Below are 16,204 nucleotides of genomic sequence, written 5' to 3'. Positions count from 1 at the left end.
AATATTTCTTTTCATATTTATGCCACTTCTTTCTTTTTTCAAATGTTTGGTATTTTGACATCAAGTATTTCAAATAAATTATTTTTGTGTGATGTCCTCAAATAGTCCTTCAAAGAAACAAAAATACAATTTGTGCGAAGCAGAAGTGGAAATTGCCAACGAAGCTGTCAGTCAGTGATTGCTGTGATAATGGGTATTAGATGTGGACTTACCCAGTAGGAACTGAAACGGACCCTACAATTATCTCACACTGAGCAAACCTCTGGCCACTAATAGTAATTCAACTATTTCCAGCCAAAGTACCAGTTAAAGAATTAGCCCGGGGTGAAAGACCACATATCGCATTACAAATCACCTGCACCTCCCCTTCTCTCAGCAAAGCTTCAGGCGGAAGATGAGTACCTCCGTCTGATGACAGACTTTCTGACCATTCGTTCCCCAGAAGGACTTTTGTTCCCCTTTAACAGTATTCAGCAGCACCAGAAGAGTTTTCAAAACTCCTGCACGTGAAAGACCAGCAGCAGCTGCAAATACTTAATGTCAGACAAATCTCGGGGTGGTATCCTTGCTGTTGGAGCATGAGTTATATAATTCAGTTGTCTTTCTAGTAGGTAAAGTCAGTGATTAGAACTCCCAAAGGTTCCTTGTTCCTTGAGCAGAGAATTTGAGAGCAATGATGTTTCCCCTTCTGAACTATCTCGTTGCAAAACCAAAAGCAACCTCCCAAGCACCAGAAAAAGAGACACTTCCTACCTCCTCCAGCGCTTTGGCTGCCATGGCCATTAGCCAGCGTCCCTGTGCCACCTTTAACAGAGAGCATCTGCAGAATCCCACATTCTCCGTGAAGACAGAGTCCGTCACTGAAGCCCGTCCCTCTGCTAAATCCCACAAGCAGATCCTCTGGTCACGACCCTGACTGTTACAGCAAAACAAGTGACATGAGCAGCAGCTCTGCAAAAGCCTGGCTCCCTGCAGGTCAGTGTCTCAGAGCTGGGTCGTTAACGTGCAGGAAGGGCACTGGCGAGCTTCATACAGCTGCTGTGGGGTTATTCACTGGGTCTTTCCTGAGACGTGTGGGAACTTGGTGTCACTGCAACCACCACTTTCTGCTGGTGGCAAACCTGGCCAAGGGGTTCCACAGGTACCAGGAGAGGGAGGACCTGAGGGCCGGCCAGATACACAGCAGTCACAGTTAGCCATGCTTGCTTGTGAAGAGAGACTCCATCACAGTTAGGCTGTTCATGTGTGCTTATGTATGTATGAAGTCTCATGCGTATTTGAACATACTCATAATAAAAGTACTTATTTTTTACCATGGATATCTAATTTAAAAGGAAACAAGAGTATCCAGAGAGTAACACATTTAACACTCTTTCACCCTAGCAATGAAATAGAAATGTCAGGCGCGTTGACAGCCGAAAGACAAATGGCAAGACAGCAAAAAGCGCATCAGAAATAAATAAAAAGCTACAGTTATTGAGTGGTCAAGGTCCCACAGCCACAGGGAGGGCACAGAGAACTGTGTATGTGTGGGGACATGGCAGGAGCGGTTGGTCCCAGTAGGACCAAGGAGGCCAGACAAAGGGCACAGCATGAATTGCTGCACATTTACATGGCCCCACTGGCTGTGGAACAAAGTACCACTGTGGAGAAGCTTCCAAGCCACAAACTACAGCAGCACAGGATATGTATCCTCATGTTATCACCCGGGACAAGGAGTCATCAAAAATCCCTTATCTGTTTCTTATTTAAATTAGCAGTATCACCCCATGAAGTATGAAACCAAACCAGGGGTAGATGCAAATCTAGACTGTTGGGACTTCAACATCAATACAGAAACTCCCATCTGCTGTTCAGCTGAGTAACAAACTGTCAAAACATTTACAGCACTGGGCATACAAACAATGTGGTACTGCAAGAAATATCTGTGACTTAGCTTTATAACAGAGGACCAAAACATACAGGTAACTGCTGTCCTAAAATTGCACTGCTATGTGAACTGTTAGCCAGCAAAAAATAGAGGTGTGGAAAAACTCTATAATTATACAAACAATGCTCGTTCATTATCGTTTTATGGGGGAGAGTGTTGATAATGGTACTTAGGCAGATAATAAATAGAAATGCTAATGAGTTCCACTGTGTATTATAAGAGATGTCTTCTCTAGATAAACATGTCAGAACACCTCCTAGTCATACAGACACTTTGGCATCTACTCTAGATCACCTGTCTAATCCAAAGTATACAAATCTTCCCAACCTTCCCTTGCTAAACGAGAACAGAAGATATTTTGCAACAAAGCAAAGGCATGCAACTCAGCATTCTTGCTCATTTTCAGTCTTCCATTCTCCATCTCTGATTCTTCTCCACCTTCCTTACCTTTTCTCCCCCTCCCCTCTATTGATAATCTCTATAGAAATTTTGATCCTCCCTAAGAACCAGTAGTGAAGCATCTGTCGACTTCAAATCCAAGTGTATTTCCTTTACCCAAAGACCTCACCTGATCTCACTGCAGTAATAAGGACACTATGGACCCCAAGTTGTTGTGATGTCATCACACATATATATACCCTAAAGAAATTAATTATTTTTTCCCCCACTTTTTGTTCTGCAGTTTTTCTGGTATTTTTTTGTACTTCTGTACAACTTCCATATGTGCTGGAGAGACTTTCAGTGACTCCAGAAATAAAGGACTCCTTCCCCCTGTGTGTGTCCCCCCTTTTTTTCTTTTTCAGTCATGTACACCACAGAGACAAGAATGATCTCACTGGGTTTGCCTGCTTTACTAACCTGAGAAGCCTGTTTTTACCACCCATTGTCTCCACACAGTAGACCGATTTTCTTCCGTGGCCATCCAGTGTCGTGTCCACTCTGTGTGTTTTCAGGTTCCAAACATGGATAAACCCATTCTGAGACCTGGCAGTAAGAACACATGCTTTTAGTGTGACCACTGCACACAGTCTGGTTTGGTTTTTTTTTTTCCTTCTCCCCAAAACTGAAGCTGTATGTACAAAGACAACACACCCACCACTCACCAACCACGTATTTTGTCGTTTTCTCCGGATACAATTAATGCAAATAATACACTTTGCTGTAAAAAATGTCCACATGATGCTCACCTCAGCCAGAAATCCTGGTTTACTTACCCAGAGAAAAGAATGGGGACATCAGGTTCTTGGCCTCCACAGGAGAAGTGCAGAGTGTAGACTGCAGCACTGGTACCTCTGAGAACAAACTGTGGGTCCGGGGGGGGCAAAGCCATCCAAGCAACGCGCCGGGGGAGCGAGAGAGCGACACAGATTAGAGGGCAGGGCAGCCTAAAGTGAAATGACAACTTTGAATATATTTGATCAGGACATTTGCTTTTCCTTGTCACTTTATTCTTTGAATTATCATTATTGAATGTTATTTCTATTTGCCATGCAGTTCAGTGTAAAGTATTTCCTCTTAACGTTGACTGGTCAAGCAGCTGTCAGATCTGCTTTTTGATGCATTCCTTTTCAAGCACAGTGAATGCTGAGCTGGCCACGCGGACACACTTCTTGCGCATTTGTAAATACAAAAATTTTCAGCTGTGCTCCCTGCTGCAAAAAGGAAGACCTACAAAATGCAAGAAACTGGACACCCATAATTTCAGTGGGCGAGCAATTTATCATTCCACTTAGCCCCTTGGCAAGTCTTTCCCCTTCCACCCCATAAAAATACTACTGTACTTTCCACTCACAACCATTTACAGAAAAGCACTGCAGCAAACCCATCAACTGAAAAGAATCAGATAAGGTCAGAGTTATGATCATTTTTACACAACAATGCTACATTACTTGCAAGTGTTCAAATTTTTGGTTCCAAGCAAGGTTACTTGAAACCTTGAAACGCAGTATTTCACACTAACTTAGTGATTACGGCATTAAATGTTTTATTCCAAGGAGGTTTTATTCCCCAAAGGATCAATAAAGATGGACACTTTCAGCTCTATGTCATCGGTTCAAATGTGGTCCAAATCAGCAAAGAACAGGATGAGTACAGGGGGAAGCCTGTTGCCCTGTCCAATGCGGGAAATGTGCAGGACAATTTACTACGAACTCGTGGGGACGGTTTGTGTGATCTGCTCAGGCACACTCCCACTCATCTGCACCTTCGCCAAGATTTCCATTCACGTTAGCACCTTTGCAGGCAGCTGTGCACAAGCACCAGAGAAGGACAAGGATGACTTTTCCATGTTTTGACTTGCTGCAAGTGACCCACTCGAGCTGTGCTGGGACAAGGTAACCAGCAGCTTCTTTGACTGTAAGTACAATTTGTGATTCATTGGAAAATGCATTATAACATGCATTACAAAAATATTGCCACCAGGAGAAGTTTTTACTGCTTCATCTGTGACATTATGAGCCATGCTTGTATTTCTGCCTCTTCCTCTTGGACCTGACCTCATAAAGGACAGCTTTTGCCACTACATACATCAGCTCTCATCATGCTTTCCCACTCATGCATATATTACACCAGGTTAAACAAAAAGTTCTCTGAATTCAGTAAGGAAAGATGAGCAGGTGTTTCTCTGCCTGCTGGTTCACAGCAGAGGAACTGCAGAGAATGAGGACAGAGCACTAGAGCTACAAGTTACATGGTAAATTAAAACCGCTCAACTTTTAATTTTAAGTCATCTCACCTCAGTATCAGCTTTTGAATTGTACTTAATGGATGTACTTGCAATTGCACTTCATTTGCAGGACTACCGTGAGTGTTTATAGATCAGCAATCACCATGGTATCTATAGGTTCTAATTAAACGCAATTACCTCTTAGGACTAGTGATGAAACAGGATTCTTCAGCACAATGCGCAGTTCTCCCTCAATAGCAGTGTGTAATTAGGTATGAAAATAATGAGCTCAGTGGATAACCTCCTGTTTTAGTGCCCTGACTCATCTGTTTTATATGATGATGTCTGATGATCTAGACTCACGACAGGCTGGAGTAAATTTTCAGATGATTACAAGATGTACAGGTTTGCCCCCATGGTGAGATCCAGCTCCCAGGTGCCCATCTGTAACATGCTTCACCTGTGTTACAAACCAGCTAGACTAAGGATTTTGTCACCAAAGGTCACCTCTTTGGGACACTACAACTATATGCTGTTGTCCTCAAAATGATGCTTTGTAGAACCACATAAATAAAATAAACAGTAGCTTGGCAGAGAAGCAGGGTCCGTCGTCACAGTGGAACAATCCCAGGTTAGTGTGCTGAGCAAGGAAGACAAAACAGAACTGAGTCAACCCAGAGGCTATTTGGGATTACAAGGCAGGTTTTTAATAGCATTTTTCTAATTACTGACACAGAAGTTTTTGCTGACAGACAGCAAGTGTGTGCGTGGCTGTGGGAAGGGTTTTACCTGGCATGAAACAGACGCTACACTAATGCATGTCTTTACAAGGACAATATTTCAGAAAAATACTCAGACTGGCTACAGGAAAAAAACCCAACAACTGAAAGCATACTTTTGAGCTGTAAGCAAATGAAGGGACTTTTTGCTTCTTGGAGCCTGGTTCTTTGCTTGCTTTTTTGCTCACCAGCTACATGAATCTGGAAATTTGGCTTAATATTAAACCCATGTCATTTTTTATTTGGTTTATGAGATGACTCCTTATTACTTCCTATCATGACTCAGCAGATGAATGGCAGTGTGACAGTATTAAGCATCTTATTTTAATTCCAGCAAGTGCTGAACTATAAAATTGCATCTGTGCTGTCTTCTTCATCCATGAGCTTGGACAAGTCACTTAAGATCAAGGTTTAATTAAAAGTTCTTAGGTACCTGAATCAACAGAAAGTCCCACGAGATCACAAATAGAAGTGTGGTGCCTTAAAACCTCCAAGAAAGCATCCATCTCTTCCTGCTGACACATAAGCATCCTCAAAAAGATGACATTCAGCCTACTTTCAACTCACCAGGTAGCTCAGTATCTCTGCTTTACTTACAGGGATAATGAAATACATTGTGTTACACTAATTCTAATAGATAATGGTTATACCGTGCTTTGCTAAGCAGCCAGCCACAAACGTGCTAAATATCATGACTGTGCAATGGTTAAAGCCCCTGGGTAAATTTTTCTGAAGTGCCTATGTGATTTAGAAGCCTAAGACTCATTTTCAAATAAATTTTCAATCCCAAATCTCTAGGACTTTATTTAAAGTTTCACCCCAGGTGTCTGAAAATGAGTTATCTAATTAGCACAACATTTATTTTCTTGTTAACTCCATCTAGCCTCAGGGGGACCAATCTGTTCTTGTTAACTGGGGATATCTGCAGCAAATTTAATTAAATTTGCTTAGCATTTAGGCTGGTCTGAGAGCAAAATCTGGCTCAAGGGCTTGAACAAGCCAAGGACAACCTACAGAAGAAAGTTCATTTAAAAGCATCTCAGGGCTAGATTATGTTTGTTCCTGAGTTATCCTCATGCTATGACTCCTTTCCCCTGTGAAAGGATGTTAAAATATATGAATCATTTTGCTTATGGCATTTGTTTGCAAGAGGTTATCACCAGTAAGAGATGCAACACCTCACCATCACGCTCTTATTTTTTAAAAGATGCTCCACTTTATTTCCTCCAGCCTTCCCTGCACTGGTAACAGCATCCTCCTTCAGGGGCTGAGCTACACTCAGATATGACAGAGACAACTGAAAGTATTTTCCATAAGGTGCACTGCAAACCGTCGGGCTCCATGTGAGTGAGGAGTGGAAACCCCAGCTGTTCAAATTAGTGTTTCAATTAGCAAACGGCTATGCACACCATGCTATAGGTACTAAAAAGGGGTTTGCCTAAAAAAATGCCAGAATAATTGAATTTCCTTCAAAATTATGTTATTTTAAAGAACAATTCACTGTTAATATCCTTCACAAAACTTGCTTTGCTTAGGTTGCAATTAGAATAATCTTCAAACCGTTTGAATTTCTATGCAGTGATATGCCAGTATCATCACTTCAGCATTTGATATAAAAAAGTTAAGCTTTTATTTAATGAGAGTCATTTAAAATATGTAAATGTCAAAAGGATTACCTTAGAAAAATCTCTCAGAGAATTAAAAACATTAACAAATTCCCACAGGAAAAATTCCAGCAGAATTCAGCAACTCTCCTGTTCCCACTCCTGTCACTTGTATTTCTATCACACATTGAAGCAAAAACAAATTGCTATTAAAATATCATCCATGCACCCTCCTCCCCCAACAAACTCCACAGTTCAGTTTGAGATACCAATGGCTCAAGCAAAGACAAGAAAAAAAATCCTCCTCTTTTTTTCTTTAGGCTTATTTAGAGTAGTAAAAACTCAGTGGTAAAAACTTTTTCAGGTATAGGAGAAATAAATCTCTCTAGGCATGTCTGGCAAACTGATTTGGGACTGAAACCAGCAGGTGTGCAGACATAATTACTACTGCAAAATATTCAACACATCCAGGTGTGCTCACAAACAGATACATGAAATCCCTGTTATTTTTTGAAAATTCCTAGTCTACCAGGTGCCATCCTCCCAAAGGAAAAATCACAGCAAAGAACGAGTTGAGAAAGATGTGACTAAATTGTGCTTACCCGTTTCCAGTCTGTTTCTTTTTCATTCATACAAAAGCCCCTTTTTAGCCCATGCTTCTGTGCCTACCTGCACTCACTCACAGGTTTTGTGACTCTGTCACGTTGTGCAGCATAGCTCTAGTGTGTTTTCAAAGTGGGTCCCGAGCTATAACCACCGAGGAAGTCAGTGGAAATAAGGCTCCCTCAAATTAATAGTGCAATGCAAACAATTTTGTTTACTCCATTACATTTGCAATCTCCAATGTTAAAATTCCACAGGCAGCCCTTGCAGCATGAGCTTTCCAAACACAATATCCTCGTGCTTCCAGCCTCTAACCTGCCTCTGAATTATGCCACAACACAGCGGGACTTGGAAACACCTTGGACATCCCTGGTTGACAAAACAGGCTGCCTGGTTATATGGCTCCTTCTAGCAAGCGCAGAACAAGAGTTTATGTATGAAAATGGAGGATTCTCGCAGCCCTAATTAAAAGTGATGCCAGACAAATCTGCACAAGTTGAATGAGTTAAAGTTCACGTCAACTGACTGCAAAATATAGGTCATTGACTACAAAAGGTCTGAAAGCAGGTATATGGTTTGGTAAACAAATAGTTCTTCAGACACATTGTGATGATTTTTTAAGCCCAGCTTTTCCTTTTATATGCACAAATCAAAAAAATGACAGAACACACTGAAACAGGGAAGACTGCTATAGAAAGGCATGCTGCGAGACAGTCTGAAGAAATCTCTTTGCACGTAAGGTGAAAAGTAACTGACTGTACAATAAAATACCATTTTGTGCCCTGTAACCAGCTAACACATACAAAACACTTAGGGAAGAACGAAACTGCCACTTAGGTTAAAATCCAAAATTTTAACCTAAAATCCGTAAGTCAGGCAGCCTGCTTTTTGCATTCGTATCCCAGTCCCTCAAAACACATGCTATGTCTGTTGTGTGCAAACAGAAACACGCACTAGTAAATGGAGAATTAGTAGAAGCTCGTATAGCAACTGCCTGCACAGATCAAGAGATGTGGGAGTGCTACACAAATAGTTGCAAAGGTCAGAGCCCCAGAATATAGGAACATTCACTCATCAGTCAACTAACACCACAGCTTTCAGTTTAAAGCTCCCTTTGCTATCTTTGGTGCTAAATTCAGGTATAAACTGTATTATACTTCTAGGATTTCTTTAAAGCTAATTTAAAAAGTATTTCACGTGGAAATTAGGAATCAGTAGAAATCTATAAACCAAGAAATTTATTTCAAGCAGAAACTAGAATTAGTAGAGACTTCTGATTTAACCAGTAAGATGTACTAATAAAACACTCCTAATTTTCAGGAGTAAGAACAGCCAGACACTTTCTCTTAAATTGGTTATTTTTCACATTACTACCTACCTATGACTACCAAAGTAGAGACTAAGCAGTGATTGTATTTGTATTTTATATGTGCTTTCAAAATCTTAAAAAAAAAAATAATCACAACAGTGGACTGGGAGCATTCATTAGTGTGCTTGTGCTTGCACTGGAAAACACAGCATCTAGGTACTGTAGATAGATTTCTAGATAGAAGTCTCTTGCTTGCAAAACTTGCTCATTAGAGACACGTCAATGTCAAAGGGAATGCAATGATTTTTATATGACCTAGCTATACAGTCCTTTATTAACTGATATCATAAACCTGTTGCCACACAGCCAACATTACAATTGACAAGAGTCCTTCCTTTCACAGGTTGGAAACACTAAATGCTGTCAGAGCTTTCATTCTAAATAGTCCCCAAATAATTTCTGATGACCAACAATTCCTGCCTGCACAGAAAAACACTTCAAAAGCTTCATTTCTCGAAGTGCCAAGAACCTCCATTTCCCATTGACTTCAAGGGAAGTCAGGATTTCATCCTCTCTCAGGAGCTCCCCAAAATTACCTTCTCTCCTGACATTCAGACAATGAATGATGGAAGTTTCCACATTTAAATTGTAACAGTCAATAGACAGATAGCAAACAAAACTGCTTATCAGCAATTGGTGATATGCCAAGAAATCTTATGGGAGCAGAGAAGAAAATGACTAATAACCATCATGCAATGCAACACATCTTTAATGATTTCCACTCAGGTAATGGCTCCTCACAGTGTTAGCACCTTAACACCTATGCATCCCCTAACTGTATCAGGCTAAACCACAATATATTACGATTTTAAGTAATGATGTTTGCAAGAAAAATGCATATAAATGTCAGTGGGTAACCTTCAGGAACACTGGAACCCAGGTATGTCTTGAGGTTCACTTTCAAATACTTCCATCTGCAATTTTTAAAAAAGTCACTGTACAATAATTATTTTCTGTATGAAAACATAGATTCAGCATGGGAACAAAACTAAGAATGATTGTAATTATTTGAAAGACACTGAGTTAGCATATGGATCTCATTGCCACTTACACATTTTGGTCACTGAAACAAAAAGCTATTAATCAATATGTAAAAGCCATAAATTAACATAAACATTAATCATTCTAATACTCCCACTGTGTTGGACTGATAATTTTTTTTCAGTCTTTCTTTCTGACATATTCGCCTTCAGCTATCAGCTGGTTGACCTTTTTTAACACCGTTAAACATTTTGGGCACTCGAAATCTTACTGAAGTAAACATTTTGGAGACAGCCAAATATCATGGATACTTTTATACCAAAAATATGGGGTCTAAAAACATGAGAGCCCCTGTCTCACATCATTGCACTAGCTTTTAATAAGGGAGTCTAAAATACAACATGAATACAGCTGAAACAGATGAAATACTAGTGTTTCATAAACAGGTTCATTTTGCAGATGAGGGAAAAGACACACATCTGTTCTGGCTGAAACCATTAATTGCTTGGTAAAGTGCGATGATATAACTACAGACAACCTTGTTTGGATAAAGAAAGGAGGCATAAAAGCCCACAGTAGTTCAGCTCTGCAACACACTCTCCATAAAATTAATGCAAAAACCCCCAACAGCCAACAAATGCTTCATCACTCTGCAAACTTGAAGAATATGAAAATGTACAACATAAATGAAAAGAGGTATTTACAAAACAGTCTCTCTATACCGTACCATCAGACCTAAAATGAATTTAAGTTTGTACACTTATAAATCATTGTAGTCTAGCAGAAAATTGATAAGCCAAGGACCATCAAAAGATTGTTTTGAGTAGGCTCTAGTTCAGCCGTGCATAGCAATCTGTCAGCCATGGGCCTCTGTCTGCCCATCCTCCTTAATTAGGGGTGCTGCACAGTGCAGCATCAGCCACAAATCTTTTGGTTCCAAGAGCTAATAATGTCCTCAGATAGCATGGGCTTAATTAAACGTCTTGCAGACATTTTAGCAGACATTCCTGCAATAATCTTGTTTAGTAACAAACTATTAAAAAGAATTGACAGAGAAGAAATATATCAAGTTGTTACAGCAACTGAAGTTATTTGGCCCAGAATTATATGTCTGCAATTAAGGATTCTGTAACTCTGAGCAATTAAAATATCACTTGATTTGAAAACTAATTAATTCTAAACACATATTTTTCCCATGACAAACTTTTATGATTATTTAATTTATTCCATTCTAATTACACTTTAATTAATCTACTCTTGTATAATATTATACTGTTATTCTGGCATTTGACCAATGAAGACAATAAATTGATTGCAGTTCCGTTGCGCAAGAACAGAAACTGTCATGCCAGTTTCAACACCACATTTATTTATTTGTCTGTTCTATTACTTTCCTTTTCCTCCCACAGGGCATAGGAACATGAAACACCGTACAAATCGGATGACATTTTGTCTTCTATACTTTCTTCTTCAAATATGACTTAAAAGTTTGTAGTATTAAGGAAATGTATATGTAACGTGATATTACATAATAAAATATAACTTATAGGAAATTAACCTATGCTTCTAAAATACATCATACAATTACTAATCAATTGATTCCTGATGTACAGGGCCATGTCCAGAGCTCCTAGAAGTGGAGCTGTTGCCACCGATACTGAGCTCTGCTTGGGGTCCGGCCTGATACAGTCAGCAATACGGGAGAAAGGGACCAAAACCCATTTTCATACTTAATCTTAAAATTACACTCATTTCCATGTCTCAGTTTCAGAAGACACTGCATTTTAATTTTGCATGGCTACCTTGGATTTAATTAAAACAAAAGTATATGAATTCTTTTCTTACTCTACAAATACTATATTTCGATTAAACTCCAATAAAAGAAATATATACAGGTATTTTATTACACACAGAATTTGTAGGTTTGTATTTTATTCTGTTTTGGCCATACTTGAAGTAAAAATGACTGCTGTTTACAGTCAGAAGTCCTCAAGCTCCTTTGAATATGAAGGTTCCTAAAATTCAGTTCTTGCACATTTCATGGGAGGAGACACCCAGTAGTGACTCTTAATGAAGACACAATGAAGCAATATACTTTTCACATACTTTTAAAACTTCTGCTGGTGTTCCTGTCTATATGCTTGCTTCTGCATTATTATTATGAAATAACCCCTATTGTATACGCCTTACCAAGAGTGAGATGCCTTGCAGAGGCAGCCAATTAAATTAAAATGCACTGCAAGCTGAGCTCAGACAGTGCTTTCCAAAATACTTCCTTTCACTTTGTTCACACAGTTCACATTTCATAGACTCAAGAAGACAAGTACAAAATACATTCACAAAATACATATTTCTTAAAAGAGGAGAAAATATTCTGCACTTAATTGAACCAGCTAAGTACTTTGCCAGCATTGCTATAGTGGGAGATGATATTTATATCATCAGAATTTGTACCTGTTTCCTAACCCCCTTTTTAATATTCTAAACATTTGTTTCATAACAATTAAAAAAAATATACTTTGAAACTGCAAATAGCAAACAGGATAAACTGACATAAACACAGAAAGAAAAATAACCAGAAGTGATTCCTATTTGTATCCAGCTCTTGTTTTACATTCTGAATTTGGACCTGATCTACACCCACCCAAATTGCTAGATTATATTGCTGAGGCTGCTCAAATGAGGAAGCGTTTTTGCAGGATTCATTCATTGTACCAGTACTTCATGAAGCATTTTCTCTTTGGAAGGTTTCTGCTTCTGTGTAAACTACTGCATGTCTCTGAGACCAGCATTATTATGGGTCATTCTTTGTAGATAGAGAAATGGATGCAGGGACATAAGTGACCTCCCAAGGTGGCACAGTCACTAGAACCGGAGTTAGGTCTCCACTCACTGACTCCAGGCACAGCCAGTCTCTGCCTGTGGCCAGTGAGATTCACATGCCATGCAGTATTTTAAGAAACAAAGTAATGTAGACAGTACTTTAATCTGCATCAATTCATTAGGCTAAAACTTCAAATCCTCATTCAGGTGAACTCTCAAGGTCAGAAGCAACTGCATTTCAGTAAAGACCACACCATTTGGTACCTATATTTTATTTTCTCCAAGAACCCCTTCAGTATTTAAAAAAGGGAAGACTTACTGTTATGTGTGTCACTTTTAAATATATGAGTCCAAGTTACAGATTATATTTTTATGCTATGAAATATCCCCCAAAATTCAAGCTTAATTACTAATAGTATGTGTCATTTGTATATTAGGATTCCCATCCAACACAGCATAAGTATTTGGATAAGCCAAGTTATTGGAGAGCAAGTAAGTCCAAGAAATCTAATAAGGATCATTATAATTCCAGTGCAAACAGGAATGACATTTACAGGGCAAATATTACCTAAATATCAAATAAAATGTTTATTTTAACAGTTTAGGCTAAGCTTACACTTTAGATACAAACCAACAATCGTTCCTTCATGCCAGTTTGATCATGTAAGTCTATATCCACTTTGCATAAGCACGTAGGATGCATTAGTTAAATATGCTCATCTCCAAGGCTCTGATACAAGAGTAGCCATACGTTAAACTGCTAAATTTTAACAATTTAGTTGTTTGTGAGGGATATTAATGAAAAGCTGGTCCCACATTTAACAGTGGTTGAATACTGATGATGCTTAATCCCCAGTTTCTAGTACTGACTATTTCCTATGTCCCGAACAGTTAGTTTCTCTATAGGAGTAAAGCTAACTACTATTTAGCAAATGAGAGAAGACCAAAGTTACCAAACAGAGCTACATAGTTTACACTGTGACACTATGTTACATGTACACATGGCTCCTCTCATCCATGATAAACTACCCCTGACCAAAACAGTAGTGAAAAATGCAGAACTATTTCACCACATAAATTTGAAACTTTGAACAATTCTGCAGTACCTGAACTTGAACTCCCAGCCTTTGAATGTGGGCTGAACAGCCCCCTATTGTACCGCACTTTTATGCTGGCAGGAACTGAAGTGTCAATCTTTCATCAGATAATCAGATTATGTCATGTTCTGACCAAATTCATTAGGAAAACTTTTACCAACCCTATTATCTCAAACCAGAAAATCTAGATCAAAGTATAACCAATTTTACAGCACAATAAAACTGTTATAAATATTTAAACACTAATTAAAAGGCCTCTTTTGTTAAAAGTAAATAAATAATTGAAAGCTGCCTCTTCTTATAAATGCTATTGAATGCAACCATATTTTTCTCATGCTTTTCAGAAAAACAAGACCTATATATGGCGAAGAGTGGGAAGAAATGCACTTAAAAGCAGTCATTTGAGAAGAGGAGGGTCGCTAGACTCTTAAATCATTTGCCTAAAGTAAGTCACACTGAGAGCTCATTCTAGTGACAAAGCATTAACCCCTGAATGTCTTTGCTAACTCCATTCATATCGGACAATCATATCTACTTACTTCGTGCAGATGTACTGGATGGATACCACATCCAAAAGAAGAGAAGAAATACTTTTTAACAAAATCCTTATCAATGAGTAATTTCTCAATAATGCAATTATACTGTAATTCGTTTTCTTCCTAAAATATGCATGATCTTGTCTCCTAAAAGGTAGATAACCATAATTAAGTTTGGCAGATGTATTTTCTGCGGTTTGAGCAGATATGACATCTGCATAAAACAAACACTGAACGTGACAGTACTAAATATTTTCCCTTGTCTCCATTTCAGGCGGATAGCAAGCATGGCATAAAAGGGAATTGAAGAATTCATATTAATATAATTAACAGCAAGGAACTGGGTTTAGACTAGTCCATGAGCAGGAGCAGTGACAACAATAATGACAGGACAGTCCATCAATATTGATTTCACATATTTTTCAGTACTACAATCAGATTCTCCATCTGTAACTCAAACTTTAAAAGTATGATAATTTACGGAAAGGAGATTAATTTAGCCATTTTGAGTCAAAGACCTGTTTCATAGCTTCATCCCAAATCCCGTATATTGTTAGGATCCCTTTCCCCTTTGAAGACTTAGTGAATGATTGAAGCTTCTACTTTCTGAGAAGCAGATAACACAAGACTAGTAATCTGACTCTAAGCCACTGGATAAAGGCAGTTTGTTTCCTCTTAGCCCATCTGTCAACACCTCTTCAGTAATTAGTCCTAATTATTACAAAGGGCTAGCCTCCCATTCGCATTATTAAATCAGAAATAGTATCATAGCCAGGTATCTTTCAACGCCTACCAGACTGGCGACCTTCGATTTCATTGAATCTTCTATCAGTATCCGCCTTTGGAAGAGCCTCGGCAGTAATTTTAGCATCAGCTTCAAAGATGCAGATCCCACAGTGGAATTCCAGGGATGCATTCATATACACACCCACATCATGTGACAGGAGAGCAAGCAACACAATTGACCTTTGCATTGTTCTCTAAACTCCCGTGATATAAAACACACATCTCTATTTTATACAATAGAACTGTTTTTCGCCTGCGTGCTTAGAAGTGTCCTTTGAACTAAATGCTGATAGGAAAAATAGTGAAACTGTGTCTGTAAAGATGAAGGTCAAATCTTTGTTAGGAAAACAATACATCTGAAACTTTTTCAGATCAAGATAAATTTGCAAGAAGCAGATACTAACTAAAAATATGCATAAATGTATTTGTGTGAAGAAGATTTAGAAGGGGGTTTTTTTTGTTTATTTTTGCCTTAGCTGAAGTACTTCCGCAAAAACTGGAAAACAAAAAGGATGATGACACTGAAACTCTCACAGAACCAAAGCTCAATTAGCTGAGGCTTTAGTCAGACAGTTTTAAGATCTTCATTTGTGTTAACATTTATTTAACTGAAACAAGAGAAAAAAAGAGATACTCTTAAGAACCAAACACTCAATTTCTTTTGATTAAAAGCCAAACATGTTTCCCAATAGCATATCTGAGACAACTAAGTGGAGATTTGTTTACACTGGATTTTTCATCAACAGCAGAGTGCTAACAGTTTCCTCAGACACAATGAGCCAACTGGAGCTGCACTGGTACCGTTTACAGCTTGTATAAGTATCTAACTAAAAGCTTGTGCCCAGAGCAGAGCAGCTACACAAATATTCAGAAATCTACATGTGTGAACAAAGCCCACATCCTCTAATTAAAATAGAGAATATTTTTGTTTATATGCTTAATATTTCAAAAAATAAAGCATACAAGAGACTTTTTTTACAAAAAAAATTAAAGAACGTATCTCTGTCCTATATTTAAGTGATTTAATGATA

The 16,204-nt window shown here is 38.6% G+C and overlaps 2 protein-coding genes across 6 annotated transcripts in view; both read right to left on the bottom strand.

Moving 5' to 3' along the window:
- TXNRD2 (thioredoxin reductase 2) overlaps positions 1 to 16,204 on the bottom strand; it is a 94,452-nt gene that overhangs the window by 7,133 nt on the left and 71,115 nt on the right. The window contains exons 24-25 of the mRNA XM_055703991.1: positions 3,145 to 3,233; positions 2,789 to 2,914 (exon numbers count right to left, since the gene is read on the bottom strand). The gene's annotated coding sequence lies outside the window, so the exon portion shown is untranslated. The remainder of the gene's footprint in view (positions 1 to 2,788; positions 2,915 to 3,144; positions 3,234 to 16,204) is intronic.
- GNB1L (G protein subunit beta 1 like) overlaps positions 1 to 16,204 on the bottom strand; it is a 43,416-nt gene that overhangs the window by 13,503 nt on the left and 13,709 nt on the right. For 2 of the 5 annotated variants that reach the window (XM_005445216.4, XM_055704019.1), the window contains exons 2-4: positions 3,145 to 3,315; positions 2,789 to 2,914; positions 754 to 916 (exon numbers count right to left, since the gene is read on the bottom strand). In XM_005445216.4, the coding sequence (XP_005445273.1) occupies positions 754 to 916; positions 2,789 to 2,914; positions 3,145 to 3,260 (405 nt within the window). In that variant the 5' untranslated portion in view covers positions 3,261 to 3,315. Of the gene's footprint in view, positions 1 to 753; positions 917 to 2,788; positions 2,915 to 3,144; positions 3,316 to 4,793; positions 10,642 to 15,178; positions 15,319 to 16,204 lie in introns of those variants that run through there. The other 3 variants (XM_027813945.2, XM_055704030.1, XM_055704037.1) reach the window with 3 other exon arrangements.

Source organism: Falco cherrug, chromosome 1, assembly GCF_023634085.1.
Source record: "Falco cherrug isolate bFalChe1 chromosome 1, bFalChe1.pri, whole genome shotgun sequence".
Lineage (NCBI taxonomy): Eukaryota > Metazoa > Chordata > Aves > Falconiformes > Falconidae > Falco > Falco cherrug.
This window is presented reverse-complemented; position numbering and strand designations above follow the sequence as displayed.